The 21,868-nt window shown below is 52.7% G+C and overlaps 1 protein-coding gene across 2 annotated transcripts; it reads right to left on the bottom strand.

The window, feature by feature from the left end:
* Nucleotides 1–1,335: 1,335 nt before the first annotated feature.
* CLU (clusterin) lies at nt 1,336–21,467 on the bottom strand. 2 transcript variants are annotated; one of them, XM_072926218.1, is made up of 9 exons: nt 21,331–21,467; nt 15,034–15,136; nt 13,127–13,275; nt 10,357–10,527; nt 6,036–6,405; nt 4,746–4,859; nt 2,748–2,986; nt 2,425–2,600; nt 1,336–1,490 (listed from the first exon to the last, which is right to left on the bottom strand). In XM_072926218.1, exons 2-9 carry the CDS (start codon nt 15,131–15,133, stop codon nt 1,484–1,486), a joined length of 1,326 nt encoding a protein of 441 aa, XP_072782319.1. In that variant the 5' UTR covers nt 15,134–15,136; nt 21,331–21,467; the 3' UTR covers nt 1,336–1,483. The 2 variants fall into 2 exon arrangements, with proteins under 2 accessions (XP_072782319.1, XP_072782320.1); XM_072926219.1 differs by lacking the exons at nt 13,127–13,275; nt 15,034–15,136; nt 21,331–21,467 and adding an exon at nt 12,724–12,794.
* Nucleotides 21,468–21,868: the final 401 nt, after the last annotated feature.

The following is a 21,868-nucleotide window of genomic DNA, read 5'->3' as shown; positions in this document are numbered from 1 at the left end:
CTGGGACAGGAATCCCGGGACAAAAATTCCAGGACAAAAATCCAGACACAGAAATCCTGGGACAGGAATCCTGGACAGAATTCCAAGCACAGACTTCCCAGAACAGAATTCCCAGAACAGAATTCCCAGGACAGAATTCCCAGAACAGAATTCCCGGCACAGAATTCCCAGCACAGAATTCCCAGGACAGAATTCCCAGGACAGGAATTCCCAGGACAGGAATTCCCGGGACAGAATTCCCCGGACCAGCAGCACCGGGGCTCTGGGGGCGTGGTTATGCAAATGAGGGGGCGTGGTCCCACAAATCCCCACTCCTCTGCTCTGTGGGCGTGGCCATCTCGGTCAGGGGCGGGGTTTCCAACAAAGGGGCGTGGCTACGGAGGCGTGGCCTCATTTGATTGACGGTGCGTGTCCTTGAGGTGGGCGTGGCTCCGTGTGGGCGTGGCTCCGTGTGGGCGTGTCCTGGGCGTGTCCCTCTCCCAGCGGGGCGTGGCCGCGCTCGTGACCGGCCCCATCCACACCCGGCGGCCGAGTGCGGCACCCAAAATCCCCCCAAAATCCCCCCAAAATCCACCCCAAAATCTCCCCAAAATCTCCCCAAAATCCCCCTAAAATCCCCCTAAAATCCACCCAAAATCCCCCCAGAATCCACCCAAAATCCCCCCAAAATCCCCCTAAAATCCACCCAAAATCCCCCCAAAATCCACCCAAAATCCCCCCCAAATCCCCCTAAAATCCTGAAAATCTCCCCAAAATCTGCCCAAAATCTCCCCAAAATTCCCTCAAAATCCCCCTAAAATCCCCCAAATCCTCCCAAAATCTCCTAAAAATCCCCCCCAAATCCCCAAAATCCCCCCAAACCCCCAAAATACACCCAAAATACCCCCAAAATACCCCCACAATCCACAAAATCCTCCTAAAAATCCCCCCAAATCCACTCAAAATCCCCCCAAAATCTTCCTAAATCCCCCAAAATCCCCCCAAAATCCACCCAAAATCCCCCTAAAATCCCCCCAAAATCTACCCTAAAATCCACCCTAAAATCCACCCAAAATCCACCCAAAATCTCCCCCAAATCCCCCTAAAATCCCCCTAAAATCTCCCCCCAATCCACCCAAAATCTCCCCTAAAATCTCCCCAAAATCCACCCCAAATCCCCAAAATCCCACCCAAAATCCCCCTAAAATCCCCCCAAAATCCCCCCCAAATCCACCCAAAATCCCTCCAAAATCTCCCCAAAATCATCCCCACAATCCCGCGGCGACGGGTTCCAGTCCGTTTTTCCCGTTTTTCCCTGGAATTATCCCAGAAACTCCAGAGGCGGAGCCGGGGGGGTTGAGCTCTACCTTTTATCCTTTTATTTCCATGTTGGCAGCAGGGAGGGTCAGGAGGCGCTGGCAGGAAACGGGAACGGGAACGGGAATGGGAACGATTCCCCCCGGGAAGGGGGATCCGGAGGGGCGGCGGCGGCGGCAGCGCCCGGCTACTCCCTGGGAACGGGGGAAAATCCGGGATCATCCCAAATCCGGGATCATCCCAAATCCGGGATCATCCCAGATCCGGGACCATCCCAAATCCGGGACCATCCCAAATCCCGGACCATCCCAAATCCGGGATCATCCCAAATCCAGGATCATCCCAAATCCGGGATCATCCCAAATCCGGGATCACCCCAAATCCGGGACCACCCCAAATCCGGGATCATCCCAAATCCGGAATCATCCCAAATCCGGATCATCCCAAATCCGGGATCATCCCAAATCCGGGGTCATCCCAAATCCGGGTTATCCCAAATCGGGGACCATCCCAAATCCGGGATCATCCCAAATCCGGGATCATCCCAAATCCAGGGTCATCCCAAATCCGGGATCGTCCCAAATCCGGGATCATCCCAAATCCGGGATAATCACAAATCCGGATTATCCCAAATCCGGCGTCATCCCAAATCCGGGATCATCCCAAATCCGGGATCATCCCAAATCCGGGACCATCCCAAATCCGGGATCATCCCAAATCCGGGATCAGCCCAAATCCGGATTATCCCAAATCTGGGATCGTCCCAAATCTGGGGTCATCCCAAATCCGGGGTCATCCCAAATCCGGATTATCCCAAATCTGGGATCATCCCAAATCCGGGGTCATCCCAAATCCAGGGTCATCCCACATCCGGGTTATCCCAAATCCGGGATCATCCCAAATCCGGGGTCACCCCAAATCTGGGATCATCCCAAATCCGGGGTCACCCCAAATCCGGGGTCATCCCAAATCCGGGTTATCCCAAATCTGGGATCATCCCAAATCCCAAATCTGGATTATCCCAAATCCGGGATCACCCCAAATCCGGTTCATCCCAAATCCGGATTATCCCAAATCCGGGACCATCCCGCTGCCCCCATTGGGATTTTTGGGAATCTCGGCACTCACACGGCGTTCTCCCGGAAGCGCCGCAGCGCCTGCTCGGCCACGAGCTCCATGAATTTGGGATCGTCCCACGGGATGTGTCCCGGCACCGTCAGCGCCAGCGGCTCCGAGCCGAAGAGCTGCACCGTCACCTCCGTGTCGGGCGCGGGATCCGCGGGGTCCGGAGCCCTGGACAGCACCTGGAAGTGTCCCCGGAGCTCAGCCCGGAGCGGCCGTGGCACAACCCCGGATGGGCCCCCGGCCTTGGATCCAGCCAGGAATTCCCGGCGGGATTCCCGGGGGAGCACAAAGGGCTCTTTGTGTCCCTGTCCCACTTTGGGGCGCACCGTGGTGACCTGCAGGAAGCCGCTGTTGTTGTCATTGTCCCCCAGGGAGCGGTTGGCCAGCCGGGCCACCCAGCCGAACTGGCGGCTCAGCTGGTCCAGCAGGCCCGAGGTGTTGAGCATCTCCTCCTGGAATTCCCGCAGCAGGGAATCGGAGCGGCGCGAGAAGCGCTCGGCCGCGCGCACCGCGTCCTCCAGCTGCGCCCGCAGCTCCTGCTGCGACGGCTCCTCCTGACCGCAGTCTGCGATGGGGGACGGGGTGGGCCGGGGTCAGCGTGGTCATGGGGGGTCATCCCCCCACCTCATCCATCCCGTTCCACCCCATGGATCCCGTCCCACCCCATCCCATGGATCCCATCCCATCCCATCCCATCCCATCCCATCCCATCCCATCCCATCCCATCCCATCCCATCCCATGGATCCCATCCCATCCCATCCCATGGATCCCATCCCATCCCATCCCATCCCATGGATCCCATCCCATCCCATCCCATCCCATCCCATCCCATCCCATCCCATCCCATCCCGTCCCGTCCCGTCCCGTCCCATCCCATCCCATCCCATCCCATCCCATGGATCCCATCCCATCCCATCCATCCCATCCCATCCCATCCCATCCCATCCCATGGATCCCATCCCATCCCATCCCATCCCATCCCATCCCATCCCATCCCATGGATCCCATCCCATCCCATCCATCCCATCCCATCCCATCCCATCCCATCCCATGGATCCCATCCCATCCATCCCATCCCATCCCATCCCATCCCATCCCATGGATCCCATCCCATCCCATCCCATCCCATCCCATCCCATCCCATCCCATCCCATCCCATTGATCCCATCCCATCCCATCCCATCCCATCCCATCCCATCCCACCCCATCCCGTCCCGTCCCATCCCATCCCATCCCATCCCACCCCATGGATCCCATCCCATCCCATCCCATCCCATCCCATCCCATCCATCCCATCTCCCCAGACCCCAAAATGTGCCCCTCGCCCCCCAAACCCCCCCAGACCCACCCCCTACCACAAACTCTGTCCCCCCATCCCCATCCCTGTCCCCCCATCTCCATCCCATCCCCGTCCCCATTCCCATTCCCATTCCCATTCCCATTCCCATTCCCATTCCCGTTCCCATTCCCATCCCCATTCCCATCCCCATTCCCATTCCCATTCCCATTCCCCATTCCCCATTCCCCATCCCCATTTCCCATCCCCATCCCCATTCCTGTTCCCGTCCCCATTCCCATCCCCGTTCCCATTCCCCATTTCCCATTCCCATTCCCGTTCCCATCCCCATCCCATTCCCGTTTCTGTCCCCATCCCTGATCCCATTCCCATTCCCGTCCCCGTCCCCGTCCCCATTTCCCATTCCCATTCCCATTCCCATTCCCATTCCTGTTCCCATCCCTGATCCCATTCCTGTTCCCCATTCCCATTCCCACTCCCATTCCCGTCCCCGTCCCCGTCCCCATTTCCCATTCCTGTTCCCATTCCCATTCCCATTCCCATTCCCGTTCCCGTCCCCATCCCCGTTCCCATTCCCCATTCCATTCCCTTCCCCATTTCCCATTCCCATCCCTGTTCCCATCCCCATCCCCATTCCTGTTACCCATCCCCAATCCCATTCCCATTCCCAATCCCATCCCATTCCCACTCCTGTCCCCATCCCTGTTCCCATTTCCCGTTCCCATTCCCATCCCCATCCCCATCCCCATCCCCGTCCCCATTCCCATTCCCCATTTCCCAATCCCCATCCCAATCCCAATCCCATCCCCATTCCCATTCCCATCCCCATTCCCATTCCCATCCCCATTCCTGTTCCCATTCCCTATTTCCCATTCCCATCCCCATCCCCATCCCCGTTCCCATTTCCCATTATTCCCATTATTCCCGTCATTCCCGTTACTCCCGTCATTCCCGTTATTCCCGTTATTCCCGCTGTTATTCCCGTTGTTATTCCCGTTGTCATTCCCGCTGTCATTCCCGGCTCACCCAGGGCCAGGATCTCCCGGCACTGCTCGCACTCATCCCGCACCCGCAGGCAGCCGGCCGAGTTCCGCCGGATCTCCCGGCAAACCATCCTGTCGTTGCTGAAATTCCGGGATTCTGCGGGAATTCCGGCCGGCCTCAGCCCCCCGACCCCCCCAGCCCCGGCAGCTCCCCCCAGGTGACAAAAAATCATTTTTTCCTTGGAATTTGGGCGATTTTCCCTTGGATTTGGGCCCCTCGCGGTGCCAGGGCTGCGCTGGCAGACGGTGACGGCACCGGCTGCGGCATTCCCAAAAAAAACATCGGCTGTAATCCCAGGAAAAAGCAAACGCCCAAAAAACAGCGGTACCCATCCCAAAAAAAACACAAACAGGGAAAAAAAACATCGGCAGCAATCCCAAAAAAATAAACGGCAAAAAAACATCGGCAGCAATCCCAAAAAAAACAAACACCAAAAAACATCAGCAGCAATCCCAAATAAACCAAACACCAAAAAACATCGGCAGCAATCCCAAATAAACCACCTGCAATATTCCCAAAAAAACCCACCTGCAATATTCCCGAAAAAAACCACCTGCAATATTCCCAAAAAAACCCACCTGCAATATTCCTGAAAAAAAACACCTGCAACATTCCCAAAAAAAACACCTGCAATATTCCTGAAAAAAACCACCTGCAATATTCCCAAAAAAACCAACCTGCAATGTTCCTTACAAAAAAAAAAACACCTGCAACATTCCCAGAAAATCCAAACAGCTGCAGAATTCCCAATAAAACCATTGACAGCATTCCCAGGAAAACCCAAAACCCTCTAATATTCCCAAAAAAAGCACCAGCAGCATTCCCAGAAAACCCAAACAGCTGCAGAATTCCCAACAAAAACAACAACAGCATTCCCAGGAAAACCCAAAAACCTCTAATATTCCCAAAAAAAGCACCAGCAGCATTCCCAGAAAACCCAAACAGCCACAGAATTCCCAACAAAACCATCAACAGCATTCCCAGGAAAACCCAAAAACCTCTAACATTCCCAAAAAAAGCACCAACAGCATTCCCAGAAAACCCAAACAGCCGCAGAATTCCCAAAGAAACGCCATTCCCATGACGGCAGCCGGGATCGAGGTGGGCCAACACCCCAAAATCCCAGCGGAACTCGCCATTCCCACCTTTCCACGGGAATTCCCTTTAGGACCGAGCTCGCCCTTGGAAATCCATACGATTTTCAAGAATCTCATCCCAAATCCCACGGAAATTTGGGATTCCCCCACCCCAGCCCCATTCCCGTTCTCCCACCTGTGCCGAGCTCGTCCCAGGGGCTCTCCCAGCTGCCCTGGGAATCCTCCAGGATCGGGAAGAGCGGCTGGAAGAGCTGCTGGAAGCCGCCGTGCGGCGCCTGGAAGAGCGGGAAGAAGGCGCCGGAGAAGCGCCGGAAGCGCCGCGGGAAGCGGGGCGGGAAGCGGGGCTGGAAGCGGGGCTGGAAGCGCGCCTGGAACCCGGAGCTGTCCGGGAAGAGCTCCTGGATTTCGTCCTCCAGGATCCCGAAGCGGCGCTCCAGGTCCTGCCGCCGCCGCTCCAGGAGCTCGTCGCGCTCCCGCAGCCGCTCCAGGCGCTCCCCGTCCAGCCACACCGACAGCGGCGACGAGCGGTTCAGGAACTCCTCCAGCTGGGAACGGGGAACGGGATCAGAACCCCGTTATTCCCAGGTATTTCCTCATTATTTCCCATTATTTCCCCGTTATTTCCCCATTATTTCCTCATTATTTCCCATTATTCCCCGGTATTTCCCCGTTATTTCCCCATTATTTCCCATTATTTCCTTGTTATTTCCCATTATTTCCCATTATTCCCCGGTATTCCCCGTTATTTCCCCATTATTTCCCCATTATTTCCCATTATTTCCCATTATTTCCTTGTTATTTCCCATTATTTCCCATTATTCCCCGGTATTCCCCGTTATTTCCCCATTATTTCCCATTATTTCCCATTATTTCCTTGTTATTTCCCATTATTTCCCATTATTCCCCGGTATTTCCCCATTATTTTCCCATTATTTCCCCATTATTCCCCATTATTTCCCCATTATTTCCCATTATTTCCCATTATTCCCCATTATTCCCCGTTATTTCCCCATTATTTCCCCATTATTTCCCATTATTCCCCGTTATTTCCCCATTATTTTCCCATTATTTCCCATTATTCCCCGTTATTTCCCCATTATTTTCCCATTATTTCCCATTATTTCCCATTATTTCCCGTTATTCCCCGTTATTTCCCCATTATTTCCCATTATTTCCCCACTATTTCCCCATTATTTCCTCATTATTTCCGTATTTTCCCCCATTATTTCCCCATTATTTCCCTGCTGTTTCCCAGATCTTTCCTCATTATTTCCATATTTTTCCCCATTATTTCCCCATTATTTCCCTGCTGTTTCCCCATTATTTCCCTGCTATTTCCCCATTATTTCCATTATTCCCTCATTATTTCCCCTCTATTTCCCTATTATTTCCCCGTTATTTCCCCATTATTTCCCCATTATTTCCCCATTATTTCCCCATTATTTCCCTGCTGTTTCCCCGCTATTTCCCCATTATTTCCCCATTATTTCCTTGTTATTTCCCCATTATTTCCCCATTATTCCCCGTTATTTCCCCATTATTTCCCCATTATTTTCCCATTATTTCCCTATTATTTCCTCACTATTTCCCCATTATTTCCCCATTATTACCCTATTATTTCCCCATTATTCCCTGTTATTTCCCCATTATTTTCCCATTATTTCCCCACTATTTCCCTGTTATTTCCCCATTATTTCCTCATTATTTCCGTATTTTCCCCCATTATTTCCTTGTTATTTCCCTGCTGTTTCCCAGCTCTTTCCTCATTATTTCCATATTTTTTCCCCATTATTTCCCCATTATTTCCCTGCTGTTTCCCCATTATTTTCCTGTTATTTCCCCATTATTTCCCCGCTATTTCCCCATTATTGCCCTATTATTTCCCCATTTCCCCATTAATGCCCCTTTATTTTCCCATTATTTTCCCGCTATTTCCTAATTATTTCCCCATTATTTCCCTGCTGTTTCCCCACTACTTCCCCAGTATTTACCATCTGTTTCCCCTCTGTTTCCTGTTTCCCCAGTATTTCCCTGTTATTTCCCCATTATTTCCTCATTATTTCCATATTTTCCCCCATTATTTCCCCATTCTCTCCCTGCTGTTTCCCCATTATTTCCCTATTATTTCCCTGCTATTTCCCCATTAATGCCCTGTTATTTCCCCATTATTTCCCCGTTATTTTCCCACTATTTCCCCATTATTTCCCCGTTATTTCCCCACTATTTCCCATCTGTTTCCCCACTGTTTCTTGTTTCCCCATTATTTTCCCATTATTTCAATATTATTTCCCCGTTATTTCCCCATTATTTCCCCTTTTATTTCCATTATTTCCCAATTATTTCCCAATTATTTCCCAATTATTTCCCCATTATTTCCCCATTATTTCCCCATTATTTCCCTGTTATTTCCCCATTATTTCCGTATTTTTCCCCATTATTTCCCTATTAGTTCTCTGCTGTTTCCCAGCTCTTTCCTCATTATTTCCCCATTATTTCACCATTATTTCCCCCTTATTTCCCCATTCTTTCCCTGCTGTTTCCCCATTCTTTCCCTGTTATTTCCCATTATTTCCCTGCTATTTCCCCAGTATTTCCCATCTGTTTCCCCACTGTTTCCTGTTTCCCCATTATTTCCCCATTATTTCCCCGCTATTCCCCCGTTATTTCCCCACTATTTCCCAATTATTTCCCCAGTATTTCCCTGTTATTTCCCCATTATTTCCTCATTATTTCCGTATTTTTCCCCATTATTTCCCCATTATTTCCCCATTATTTCCCAGCTCTTTCCTAATTATTTCCCCGTTATTTCCCCGCTATTCCCCCATTACTTCCCCATTATTTCCCCATTATTTCCCCGTTATTTCCCCATTATTTCCCCATTATTTCCCCGTTATTTCCCCATTATTTCCCCACTATTTCCCTGCTGTTTCCCCACTATTTCCCTGCTGTTTCCCCACTGTTTCTTGTTTCCCCATTATTTTCCCATTATTTCAATATTATTTCCCCGTTATTTCCCCATTATTTCCCCTCTATTTCCCCTTTTATATCCATTATTTCCCAATTATTTCCCCATTATTTCCCCATTATTTCCCTGTTATTTCCCCATTATTTCCGTATTTTTCCCCATTATTTCCCTATTAGTTCTCTGCTGTTTCCCATCTCTTTCCTCATTATTTCCCCATTATTTCCCCATTACTTCCCCGTTATTTCCCCTCTATTTCCCCATTGTTTCCGTATTTTTCCCCATTCTTTCCCTGTTATTCTCCCATTATTTCCCCATTATTTCCCCATTCTTTCCCTGCTATTTCCCCACTATTTCCCCGCTATTTCTCCATTATTTCCCCACTATTTCCTCATTATTTCCCTGTTGTTTCCCCATTATTTCCCGATTATTTCCCTGCTATTTCCCCATTGTTTACTGGTGTTTCCCCACTATTTCCTCGCTGTGTTTCTAGTATTTTCCCACTATTTCCCCACTACTTCCCCGCTATTTCCCCATTATTCCCCCGCTGTTTCCCCACTACTTCCCCAGTATTTCCCATCTGTTTCCTGCTGTTTCCTGTTTCCCCATTGTTTCCCCATTAATGCCCCATTATTTTCCCATTATTTTCCCGCTATTTCCCCATTAATGCCCCATTATTTCCGTATTTTTCTCCATTATTTCCCCATTATTTCCCCACTATTCCCCCGTTATTTCCCCACTATTTCCCCGTTATTTGCCTATTATTTCCCCACTATTTCCCCACTATTTCCCCGCTATTCCCCCATTATTTCCCCGTTATTTCCCCATTATTCCCCCATTATTTCTCCATTATTTCCCCACTATTCCCTCATTATTTCCATTTTTTTCCCCATTATTTCCTCGCTATTTCCCCATTATTTCCCCGCTATTTCCCCATTATTTCCCCATTATTTCCCCGCTATTTCCCCATTATTTCCCTGCTACTTCTCCATTATTTCCCTGTTATTTCTCCATTATTTCCCCATTATTTCTCTGTTATTTCCCCATTATTTCCCTGTTATTCCCCAATTATTTCCCTATTATTTCCCCGATAGTTCCCCATTAATTCCCCATTCTTTTCCCATTATTTCCCCACTATTTCCCAATTATTTCCCCATACTTTCCCCGTTATTTCCCCATACTTTCCCCACTATTTCCCCTTTATTTCCCAATTATTTCCCCGTTATTTCCCAATTATTTCCCTGTTATTTCCCCTCTATTTCCCCTTTTATTTCCATTATTTCCCTGTTATTTCCCCATTATTACCCCACTATTTCCCCATACTTTCCCTGCCGTTTCCCCGCTATTTCCCAATTATTTCCCCATACTTTCCCCGCTGTTTCCCCACCCTTTCCCCATTATTTCCCCATTATTCCCCCGTTATTCCCCATTATTTCCCCGTTATTTCCCCGCCATTTCCCCACCATTTCCCCATCATTTCCCCACCGTTTCCCCGTTGTTTCCCCATTATTTCCCGTACTTTTTCCCCTCTCACCTGGCGCCCGAGCGGCCCGGCGCCGCTGCGGCAGGTGCGGGCGTAGAGGCGCACGCAGCGCTGCCGCAGGCACGGCTTGCAGCGCTGCCACAGCTCCTGCACCGACGCGTTGCAGCGCTCGCCCTGCGCCGACAGCTCCTGCTCCTTCTGCAGCGCCAGCTGCAGCGCTTCCTGCCGGGAATGCCGCCCTGGAGCCGCCCGCCGAGCCCAAATCCCACACGGCATTCCCGGAGTTCCGGGACACACCGATTCCCACACGGCATTCCCGGAGTTCCGGGATATCCCAATTCCCACACGGCATTCCCAGAGCCCCAGGACATCCCGATTCCCACACGGCATTCCCGGAGTCCAAATCCCACACGGAATTCCCAGATTCCCAAAGCCCAAATCCCACACGGCATTCCCGAATCCCAATTCCCACACGGCGTTCCCAGATTCCCAGGACACCCCAATTCCCACACGGCATTCCCAGAGTCCCGGGATATCCCAATCCCCAGCACGGCATTCCCAGAGCCCAATTCCCACACGGAATTCCCAGATTCCCAAAGCCCAAATCCCACACGGCATTCCCGGAGCCCAAATCCCACACGGCATTCCCAGATTCCCAGGACACCCCAAATCCCACACAGCATTCCCGGAGCCCCGGGACACCCCAATTCCCACATGGCATTCCCAGATTCCCAGGACACCCCAAATCCCACACAGCATTCCCAGATTCCCAGGACACCCCAATTCCCACACGGCATTCCCGGAGTCCAAATCCCACACGGCATTCCCAGATTCCCAGGATACCCCAATTCCCACACGGCATTCCTGGAGCCCAAATCCCACACGGCATTCCCAGATTCCCGGGACACCCCAATTCCCACACGGCATTCCCAGAGCCCAATTCCCACAGCGATCCCCAGGATAACAATCCCTGCTCCCAGGACACTCTGATCCCTAGCACAGCATTCCCTGTTCCCGGAACACTCTGTCCCCTGGCACAGCATTCCCTAATCCCTGGCACAGCATTCCCTGTCCCTGGCACAGCGTTCCCTGTTCCCTGGCACAGCATTCCCTGTTCCGGAACACTCTGATCCCTGGCACAGCATTCCCTGTTCCCTGGCACAGCATTCCCTAACCCCTGGCACAGCATTCCCTGTTCCTGGCACAGCATTCCCTGTTCCCGGAACACCCAGTCCCTGGCACAGCATTCCCAGACTCTCGGGACATTCCAGGATCCAGGACAAACCATTTCCGGGCCACCATCCCCCATTCCTGGGATGGCATCCCCCATTCCAGCCCACCCCATTCCCATCCCATTCCCACCCTATTCATTCCCATTCCCAATTGATCCCAATCCCATCCTGATCCCATCCCGATCCCATTCCCATTCCCATTCCCATTCCCATTCCCATTCCTATTCCCATTCCCATCCCATCCCATCCCATCCCATCCCGACCCCATCCCATCCCATCCCATTCCCATTCCCATCCACATCCCATTCCATTCCTATTCCTGTTCCTGTTCCCAATCCCACTCCTGATCCCAATCCCGTTCCCAATCCCATTCGCATCCCAATCCTGATCCCATTCCTGATCCCAATCCCATTCCCAACCCCAATCCCCATCGCAATCCCATCCCAATTCCATTCCCATTCCAATCCCATCCCATTCCCCATCCCATTCCCCATCCCATTCCCAATCCCAATCCCAATCCCAATCCCAACCCCAATCCTATCCCAATTCCATTCCCATCCCATTCCCATTCCCATCCCCATCCCTTTCCCATTCCCATTCCCATCCCCATCCCATTCCCATTCCCTATCTCATTCCCATTCTCATTCCCATTCCCATCCCATTTCCCCCTATCCCATTCCCAGTCCCATTCCCAATCCATCCCAATCCCATCCTGACCCCATCCCATTCCTGTTTCCATCCCATTCCCATTCCCATCTACATCCCAATCCCATCCCATTCCTGATCCTGTTCCCAATCCCAGTCCTGATCCCATTCCCGTTCCCATTCCCATTCGCATTCCCATTCCCGTTCCCATTCCCATTCCCAATCCCAATCCCAATCCCAATCCCATTCCCGTTTCCATTTCCAATCCCAATCCCATTCCCAATCCCATCCTAATCCCATCCCTATCCCATTCCCAATCTCAATATCAACCCCAATCCCAACCCCATTCCCAATCACATCCTAATTCCATCACATTCCGGATCCCAATCCCAGTCCAATCCCAATCCCAATCCCATCCCAATCCCATTCCCAATCCCATTCCCAATCCCATTCTCAATCCCATTCCCAATCCCAATCCCATTCCCAATCCCAATCCCAATCCCAATCCCAATACCAATCCCGTTCCCAATCCCGTTCCCACCTCCTTGCCGCGCTGCGCCCGCTGCAGGGATCGCTGCAGCTCTCGGTGGTCGCGGTCGCTGCGCTGCATTCCCGATCCCATTCCCGATCCCGATCCCAACCCCAATCCCAATCCCAAATATCCCAATCCCAACCCCAATCCCAATCCCAATCCCAAATATCCCAATCCCAATCCCACCCCAATCCCAATCCCAATCCCACCTCCTTGCCGCGCTGCGCCCGCTGCAGGGATCGCTGCAGCTCCCGGTGATCGCGGTCGCTGTGCTGCATTCCCGATCCCAATCCCATCCCGATCCCAATCCCAATCCCAATCCAAATCCAAATCCCAATCCCAATCCCAATCCCAATCCCAATCCCAATCCCAATCCCAAATATCCCAATCCCAATCCCAATCCCGTTCCCACCTCCTTGCCGCGCTGCGCCCGCTGCAGGGATCGCTGCAGCTCCCGGTGGTCGCGGTCGCTGCGCTGCAGCAGCTCCTGCATCCTGTGCATGCCCTGCAGCGCCCGCTGCAGCTCCGCGTCCACCCAGCGGCTGCCCGCCGCCGACAGCGCTGCGGGGCGCGGGCGGGGGGGAATTCGGGGGGATTTGGGGGGAATTCGGGAAATTCAGGGGAATTGGCAGAAAAAGTGGGGGGAAAATTGCGGAAAAGATGTGGGGAAAATTGGGAGAGAAATGGGGAAAAAGTGGGGGGAAAGTGGGGGGGAAATTAGGGGAAAAGTTGGGAAAAAAGTTGGGGAAAAGGGGGGGAAAAAGTGGGGGAAGAATGGGGGAAGAGTGGGGGGAAAGTGGGGGAAAAATCGGGGAAAAATTGGGGGAAAGGTGGGGGAAAGGTTGGGAAAAGTGGGGGAAAAGTTGGGGAAAAGTGGGGGGAAATTTAGGGAAAAGTTGGGGAAAAGTGGGGGAAAAGTGGGGGGAAGTGGGGGAAATTGGGGGGAAAATTGCGGAAAAGATGTGGGGAAAATTGGGAGAGAATTGGGGAAAAAGTGGGGGGAAAGGGGGGGGTAATTAGGGGAAAAGTTGGGAAAAAAGTGGGGGAAAAGTGGAGGAAAAGTGGGGGAAGAATGGGGGAAGCGTGGGGGGAAAATTTGGAGCAAAATCGGGGGGAAAATTTGGGGAAAGGTGGGGGAAAAGTGGGGGGAAAGTGGGGGAAGAGTGGGGGGAAAATCGGGGGAAAATCGGGGGGAAAATCGGGGGAAAAAGTGGGGGGAAAAGTGGGGGGAAGTGGGGGGAAATTTGGGGAAAAGTTGGGGAAAAGTTGGGGAAAAGAGGGGGGAAAGTGGGGGGAAAGTGGGGAAAAAGCGGGGGAAAATTGGGAGAGAATTTGGGAAAAAGGGGGAAAAGTGGGGGAAAGTTGGGGAAAAGTGGGGGAAAAGTGGGGGGAAGTGGGGGGAAAATTGCGGAAAAGATGTGGGGAAAATTGGGAGAGAATTGGGGAAAAAGTGGGGGGAAAGTGGGGGGTAATTAGGGGAAAAGTTGGGAAAAAAGTGGGGGGAAAGCGGAGGAAAAGTGGGGGAAGAATGGGGGAAGAGTGGGGGAAAAATTGGGGGGCAAATGGGGGGAAAAATTGGGGGAAAGGTGGGGGAAGGGTTGGGAAAAGTGTGGGGAAAGTGGGGGAAAGGTTGGGAAAAGTGGGGGGAAAGTGGGGGGAAAGTTGGGGAAAAGTTGGGGAAAAGTGGAGGGAAAATTGGGGGGAAAATTGGGGGGAAAATCAGGGGGGAAAATGGGGGGAAAGTGGGGGGAAAATTGGGGGGAAAATTGGGGAAAAGTTGGGGAAAAGTGGGAAAAAAGTGGGGGAAAGTGGGGGAAAAGTCGGGGGAAAGTGGGGGAAAAATTGGGGGAAAAATTGGGGGAAAAATGGGGGGAAAGTGGAGGAAAATTGGGAGAAATGAGGGAAATTAAGGCAAAAAGCCCCCGTGACCCCAAACCCCCCCAAAATCAAATCCTGTGACATCCCCTGGGGGGGTGACCCCCCAAAATAAAAATGCATGAACCCCCCTGACCCCAAAACCCCCCAAAATGGGACCCCGTGACCCCAAACTCCCAAAATGAGCCCCCGTGACCCCAAAATGAGCCCCGTGACCCCAAACTCCCAAAATGAGACCCCGTGACCCCAACCCCCCAAAATGAGCCCCTGTGACCCCAAAATGAGGCCCCGTGACCCCAAAATTAAACCCCGTGACCCCAAAATGAGCCCCCGTGACCCCCCCAAATTGAACCCGTGACCCCCCCGTGACCCCAAACCCCCCCAAATCAGCCCCCCCTGCCCCTCCCGCCCCCCAGCCCCCCAAATTTCCCCTCCCCCCCTCACCTCGGAGCTCCCCGGGGGGCAGCAGCGCCCGAGACCCCCCCCAGGCCACGAGAGCCAGCAGCGACAGGGACAGGGACAGCGGGGACATCAGCGGGGACATGGCCTGGGGACACAGACAGGGACATTGGGGACATCAGGGACAGCGACAGCGAGAGTGGGGACATTGGGGACATCGGGGACAGAGACATGGCCTGGGGACACAGACAGGGACACTGGGGACAGTGACAGCAGCGACAGCGACAGTGACATTGGGGACATTGGGGACATCGGGGACATGGCCTGGGGACAGAGACAGGGACATCAGGGACAGCAACAGTGGGGACATCAGCGGGGACATTGGGGACATGGCCTGGGGACAGAGAGAGGGACAATGGGGACAGCGCCAGCAGCGGCAGCGACAGGGACAGTGACATTGGGGACATCATTGGGGACATCATTGGGGACATGGCCTGGGGACACAGACAGGGACATTGGGGACATCATCGGGGACATCAGTGACATGGCCTGGGGACAGAGAGAGGGACATTGGGGACATCAGGGACAGCGACAGCGACAGTGACAGGGACATCGGGGACATGGCCTGGGGACAGAGAGAGGGACATTGGGGACATTGGGGACAGTGCCAGCAGCGACAGCGACAGGGACAGTGACATTGGGGACATTGGGGACATGGCCTGGGGACACAGACAGAGACAGCAGGGACAGCGACAGTGGGGACATCGGGGACATGGACAGCAGCGACAGTGACATTGGGGACATTGGGGACAGCAACATGGCCTGGGGACAGAGACAGGGACATCAGGGACATCGGGGACATGGACATGGCCTGGGGACACAGACAGGGACATTGGGGACATCAGGGACAGTGGGGACATCAGCGGGGACATCGACATGGCCTGGGGACACAGACAGGGACATCAGGGACAGTGGGGACATTGGGGACATCGATATGGCCTGGGGACAGAGAGACAGGGACATCAGGGACAGCGCCAGCAGCGACAGCGACAGTGGGGACATTGGGGACATTGGGGACATGGCCTGGGGACAGAGAGACAAGGACATCAGCGACAGCGACAGCGACATTGGGGACATTGGGAACATCGACATGGCCTGGGGACAGAGAGAGGGACATCAGGGACAGTGGGGACAGGCCAGCAGCGACAGTGACAGTGACAGTGGGGACATTGGGGACATCAGGGACATGGCCTGGGGACAGAGAGAGAGACAGGGACATCAGCGACAGCGACAGCGACAGCGACAGTGGGGACATCATTGGGGACATCGACATGGCCTGGGGACACAGAGAGGGACGTTGGGGACATTGGGGACATGGCCTGGGGACACAGACAGGGACATTGGGGACATCATCGGGGACATCGATATGGCTTGGGGACACAGAGACAGGGACATCAGGGACAGTGGGGACATCAGCGGGACAGTGGGGACATTGACATGGCCTGGGGACACAGACAGGGACATTGGGGACAGCGACAGCAGTGACAGCGACAGCGACAGTGGGGACATCACTGGGGACATGGCCTGGGGACACAGAGAGGGACACTGGGGACATCAGGGACCGGGACAGGGACAGTGGGGACATCAGTGGGGACATGGCCTGGGGACAGGGACAGAGACATTGGGGACATCAGGGACAGGGGACATTGGGGACATCGACATGGCCTGGGGACACAGACAGGGACATCAGTGACAGTGACAGCGACAGTGAGGACATCGGGGACATGGCCTGGGGACAGAGAGAGGGACATTGGGGACATCAGGGACAGCGCCAGCAGTGACAGCGACAGTGACAGTGACATTGGGGACATCATTGGGGACGTGGCCTGGGGACAGAGACAGGGACATTGGGGACATCAGGGACAGCGCCAGCAGCGACAGCGACAGTGACAGTGACATTGGGGACATCAGTGACATGGCCTGGGGACAGAGACAGGGACATCAGGGACATCAGGCACATCAGGGACATCAGGGACATCAGGGACATCAGGGACATCAGCGACAGCGGGGACATCATTGGGGACATTAGGGACAGCGACATGGCCTGGGGACAGGGACAGATACAGGGACATCAGGGACAGCGACAGCGACAGCGGGGACATTGGGGACATCGGGGACAGAGACATGGCCTGGGGACAGAGACAGGGACATTGGGGACAGTGACAGCAACAGCAGGGACATCAGCGGGGACATTGGGGACATGGCCTGGGGACAGAGACAGGGACATCAGGGACAGCGCCAGCAGCGACAGCGACAGCGACGTCGGGGACATCAGCGGGGACATGGCCTGGGGACAGAGAGACAGGGACATCAGGGACATCAGGGACATCAGGGACAGCGACAGTGGGGATATCATTGGGGACATGGCCTGGGGACAGGGACAGAGACAGGGACATTGGGGACAGGGGACAGGGACATGGCCTGGGGACACAGACAGGGACATCAGGGACATCAGGGACATCAGGGACAGGGGACAGCGACAGCGACAGCGACAGTGGGGACATCAGCGGGGACATGGCCTGGGGACACAGACAGGGACATTGGGGACAGCGACAGCGACAGCGGGGACATGGCCTGGGGGCAGAGAGAGACATTGGGGACATCAGGGACAGCGGGGACAGAGACATGGCCTGGGGACACAGACAGGAACATTGGGGACATCAGCGACAGTGGGGACATCAGCGGGGACATTGGGAACATGGCCTGGGGACAGAGACAGGGACATCAGGGACAGCAACAGTGGGGACATCAGTGACATGGCCTGGGGACACAGACAGGGACATTGGGGACATCAGGGGGGACAGCGGGGACGTGGCCTGGGGACAGGGACAGGAGGGGACAGGAGGGACTTGGGGGGACAGGGGGGATTTGGGGGGATTTGGGGGGGGCATTGCAGGATTTGGGGGGGTTGGGGAGGATTTGGGGGATTTGGGGGGCTGGGAGGTTTTGGGGGGCACTGGGGGAGGGGCCGGCCGTGCCCCCCCCAAAAAAAGGAGCGGCCTCCCCTAAATCCCCCCAAAAAACCCCAAAAATTGGAGCGGCCCCCTCACAAAACACCCAAAAAAAGGAGCGCCCCCCCCTAAATCCCCCCAAATATACCCAAAAATTGGAGCGGCCCCGCCAAAAAACCCCAAAAAAGGAGCGCCCCCCCCCCATAAACCCCCCCCCAAAAAAAAAACCCAAAAAAGGAGCAGCCCCCCGCTAAACCCCGCCAAAAAAACCACCAAAAACCCCCCAAAACCCCCCCAAAAAAGGAGCGGCCCCCCCAAAAAAAAACAAAAAAGGAGAGCCCCCCCAAAAAAACCCCCAAAAAAACCCAAAAAAGGAGCGGCCCCCCTCAAACCCCCCCAAAAAAACAACCAACCCCCCCCCCAAAAAAACCCCAAAAACACCCAAAAAACGAGCGGCCCCCCCTAAATCCCCCCAAATATACCCAAAAATTGGAGCGGCCCCCCCAAAAAACCCCAAAAAAGTAGCGCCCCCCTCCCTATAAACCCCCCCCCAAAAAAAACCCAAAAAAAGGAGCGGCCCCCCTCAAACCCCCCCAAAAAAACCACCAACCCCCCCCCCAAAAAAAACAAAAAGGAGCGGCCCCCCCCAAAAAAACCCCAAAAAACCCCAAAATGGAGCGACCCCCCTCAGAAAAACCCCAAAAACCCCAAAAAACCCCAAAAAAGGAGCGGCCCCCCCCCCTCCCCCCCCCGCTCCGGGATTGTGAAATTCTGAAAAATCCGAAACCCAAACAACGGAAATGAACGGAAATGAACCCGAATAAATCAAACTAAAACCCAAATAAATCAAAATAAAACCCAAATAAATCAAAATAAAACCCAAATAAAGTCAAAACAACAGAAAGAAACTGAAATAAACCCAAATAAAACAAAATAAACTCAAATAAAACCCAAATAAACCCAAATAAAGCCAAATAAAACACAATAAACTCAAATAAAACACAATGAAACCCAAATAAACCCAAATAAAACACAACAAACCCAAATAAACCCAAAAAAACACAATAAAACCCAAATAAACCCAAATAAAACACAATAAAACCCAAATAAAACACAACAAAACCCAAATAAACCCAAATAAAACCCAAAACAACGGAAAGAAACTGAAATAAACCCAAATAAAACAAAATAAACTCCAATAAAACACAATGAAACCCAAATAAACCCAAATAAAACAAAATAAACCCCAAATAAACCCAAATGAAACACAACAAAACCCAAATAAAGCCAAATAAAACCTAAAACAACGGAAAGAAATGGAAAAGAACTGAAATAAACCCAAATAAAACAAAATAAACCAAAAATAAACCCAAATAAAACAAAATAAAACAAGAAAAACAAACAAAAAATGGAAATAAACCCAAAAACCCCAAATAAAACCAAAATGAGCCCAAATAAAACCCAAAAAAGGAAATAAAATTTAAAAAACCAGAAATAAACCAGAAATAAACCGAAATAAACCCAAATTAACCCCAAATAAAATCCAAATAAAATTAAATTAAACAGGAATAAACCCGAATAACCCATCCCAAATAATCCCAAATAATCCCAAACCCCAAATAATCCCAAATAACCCATCCCAAATCCCAAATAACCCATCCCAAATTCCAAATAACCCAAAATCCCAAATAACCCAAAATCCCAAATAATCCCAAATAACCCATCCCAAAATCCCAAATAACCCATCCCAAATTCCAAATAACCCAAAATCCCAAATAACCCAAAATCCCAAATAATCCCAAATAATCCCAAATCTCAAATAGTCCCAAATCCCAAATAGTCCCAAATAACCCATCCCAAAATCCCAAATAATCCCAAATCCCAAATCCCAAACAATCCCAAACCCCAAATAATCCCAAATAACCCATCCCAAAATCCCAAATAACCCATCCCAAATCCCAAATAACCCAAAATCCCAAATAATCACAAATAATCCCAAATCTCAAATAGTCCCAAAATCCCAAATCCCAAATAACCCATCCCAAAATCCCAAATAATCCCAAATCCCAAATCCCAAACAATCCCAAATCCCAAATAATCCCAAATCCCAAATAACCTCACATATCCCAAATCCCAAATAATTTCCCCCAAATCCTAAATAACCTCCCCAATCCTAAATCCCAAAAAAATCACAAAAAATCCCCAAAAATCCCCAAAATCCCGGCCCCGCTCCTGCCCCGCGCGGGGAATTGTGGGAAATTCCCGCTCCATCCCCTCCCCCACCCCAAAAAAAACCCCAAAAAACCAAAAAAAAACAAAAAAAAACCCCAAAATTGCCCGGGGACCCCAAAAATGGGGGAGAAAAGGGGAAAAAGGGGGAAATGGGGATTTGGGATTTGGGATTTGGGAATCTGGGGTTTTGGGAATTTGGGGGTTTGGGGGTTTGGGATTTGGTATTAGGGGGTTTGGGATTTGGGGATTTGGGGATTTGGGATTTGGGAATTTGGGATTTGGGGGTTCGGGGATTCGGGGATTTGGGAATTCGGGGATTTGGGGGTTTGGGGTTCGGGAATTCGGGGATTTGGGATTCGGGGTTCGGGGATTCGGGGGTTCGGGGATTTGATATTCAGGGACCGAGAATTCGGGATTCGGGAATTCGGGGTTCGGGGATTCGGGATTTGGCGGTTCGGGAATTCGGGGTTCGGGGATTCGGGGTTCGGGGATTTGGGATTACGGGGATTTCGGGATTTGGGATTTGGGGGTTTGGGGATTTGGGGGTTTGGGGATTTGGGGTTCGGGGATTCAGGAGTTCAGGGATTAAGGGACCGGGAATTCGGGGTCGGGAATTCAGGGATTTGGTATTCAGGGACCGGGAATTCGGGATTCGGGAATTCGGGGTTCGGGGATTTGGGGTTCGGGAATTCGGAAATTCGGGGATTCAGGGATTTGGTATTCAGGGACCGGGAATTCGGGATTCGGGGGTTTGGAGTTCGGGGATTTGGGGGGTCGGGAATTCGAGGGTTCGGGGATTCAGGGACCGGGATTTCGGGGGATTTGGGATTCGGGAATTCGGGGTTCGGGGATTTGGGGGTTCGGGGATTCGGGGATTTGGGAGTTCGGGAATTCGGGGACTTGGGGGTTTGGGGATTCGGGAATTCGGGATTCGGGGATTTGGAGTTCGGGGGTTTGGGGATTTGGGATTCAGGGACCGGGAATTCGAGATTCGGGGATTCGGGATTCGGGAATTCGGGGTTCGGGGATTCGGGGTTCGGGCATTCGGGGATTCGGGATTTGTGGGTTCGGGATTTGGGGTTCGGGGTTCCCTCCGTACCCTCGGTCCGGTTCCCGATCCCGATCCCGGTCCCGGTCCCGGAGCCGCTCCCGATCCCGGAGCTTTCTGGAACGGCCCCGGCTACGCCCCCTGAGCAGACCACGCCCCTTTCCCGGCAACGCCCCGCCCACAGACACGCCCATGCACTGGCCCCGCCCACAGCCCAAAGCACCGCCCATTTCCCGTCAAGCCCCGCCCACAGCCTCGGACCCGCCCATGGCCCCGCCCCTTTCTCGCCATGGCCCCGCCCCCTCCCCAGGCTCCGCCCACGGCCCCGTTCCCCGCTAATTAATTAAAGCACGAATTAATGACCTCATTGATTGCTCAATCCCGGAACTGCCCCGGGAACTCCCGACACGGGCACGGGGGGGTTCGCATATTAATTAAGTAATTAATTAATTCCCGGAACTGCCCCGGGGGGGTGGGGGCTCGCAAATAATAATTGCTGAATTAATTAATTAATTCCCCAGCCGGCCCTGGTGGGGGGGGAAGGGGGGGGCGTGGGGGGCGTTGGCAAATTAATGGATAAATTAATTAA

The sequence above is a fragment of the Taeniopygia guttata genome, chromosome 3 (assembly GCF_048771995.1).
Source record: "Taeniopygia guttata chromosome 3, bTaeGut7.mat, whole genome shotgun sequence".
NCBI classification, from domain to species: Eukaryota; Metazoa; Chordata; class Aves; order Passeriformes; family Estrildidae; genus Taeniopygia; species Taeniopygia guttata.
This window is presented reverse-complemented; position numbering and strand designations above follow the sequence as displayed.

Bases quoted from the DNA above. Each gene is read 5' to 3' on its own strand.
- CLU (XM_072926218.1), bottom strand. From the start codon at position 15,133: ATGTCCCCGCTGATGTCCCCGCTGTCCCTGTCCCTGTCGCTGCTGGCT. The intron at 13,276-15,033 runs GTGAGGGGGGGA...CGCGCCCCGCAG, and splicing joins GCCCCCCGGGGAGCTCCGAG to CGCTGTCGGCGGCGGGCAGC. The intron at 2,601-2,747 runs GTGCGCCCCAAA...GGACACTTCCAG, and splicing joins GCTTCCTGCAGGTCACCACG to GTGCTGTCCAGGGCTCCGGA.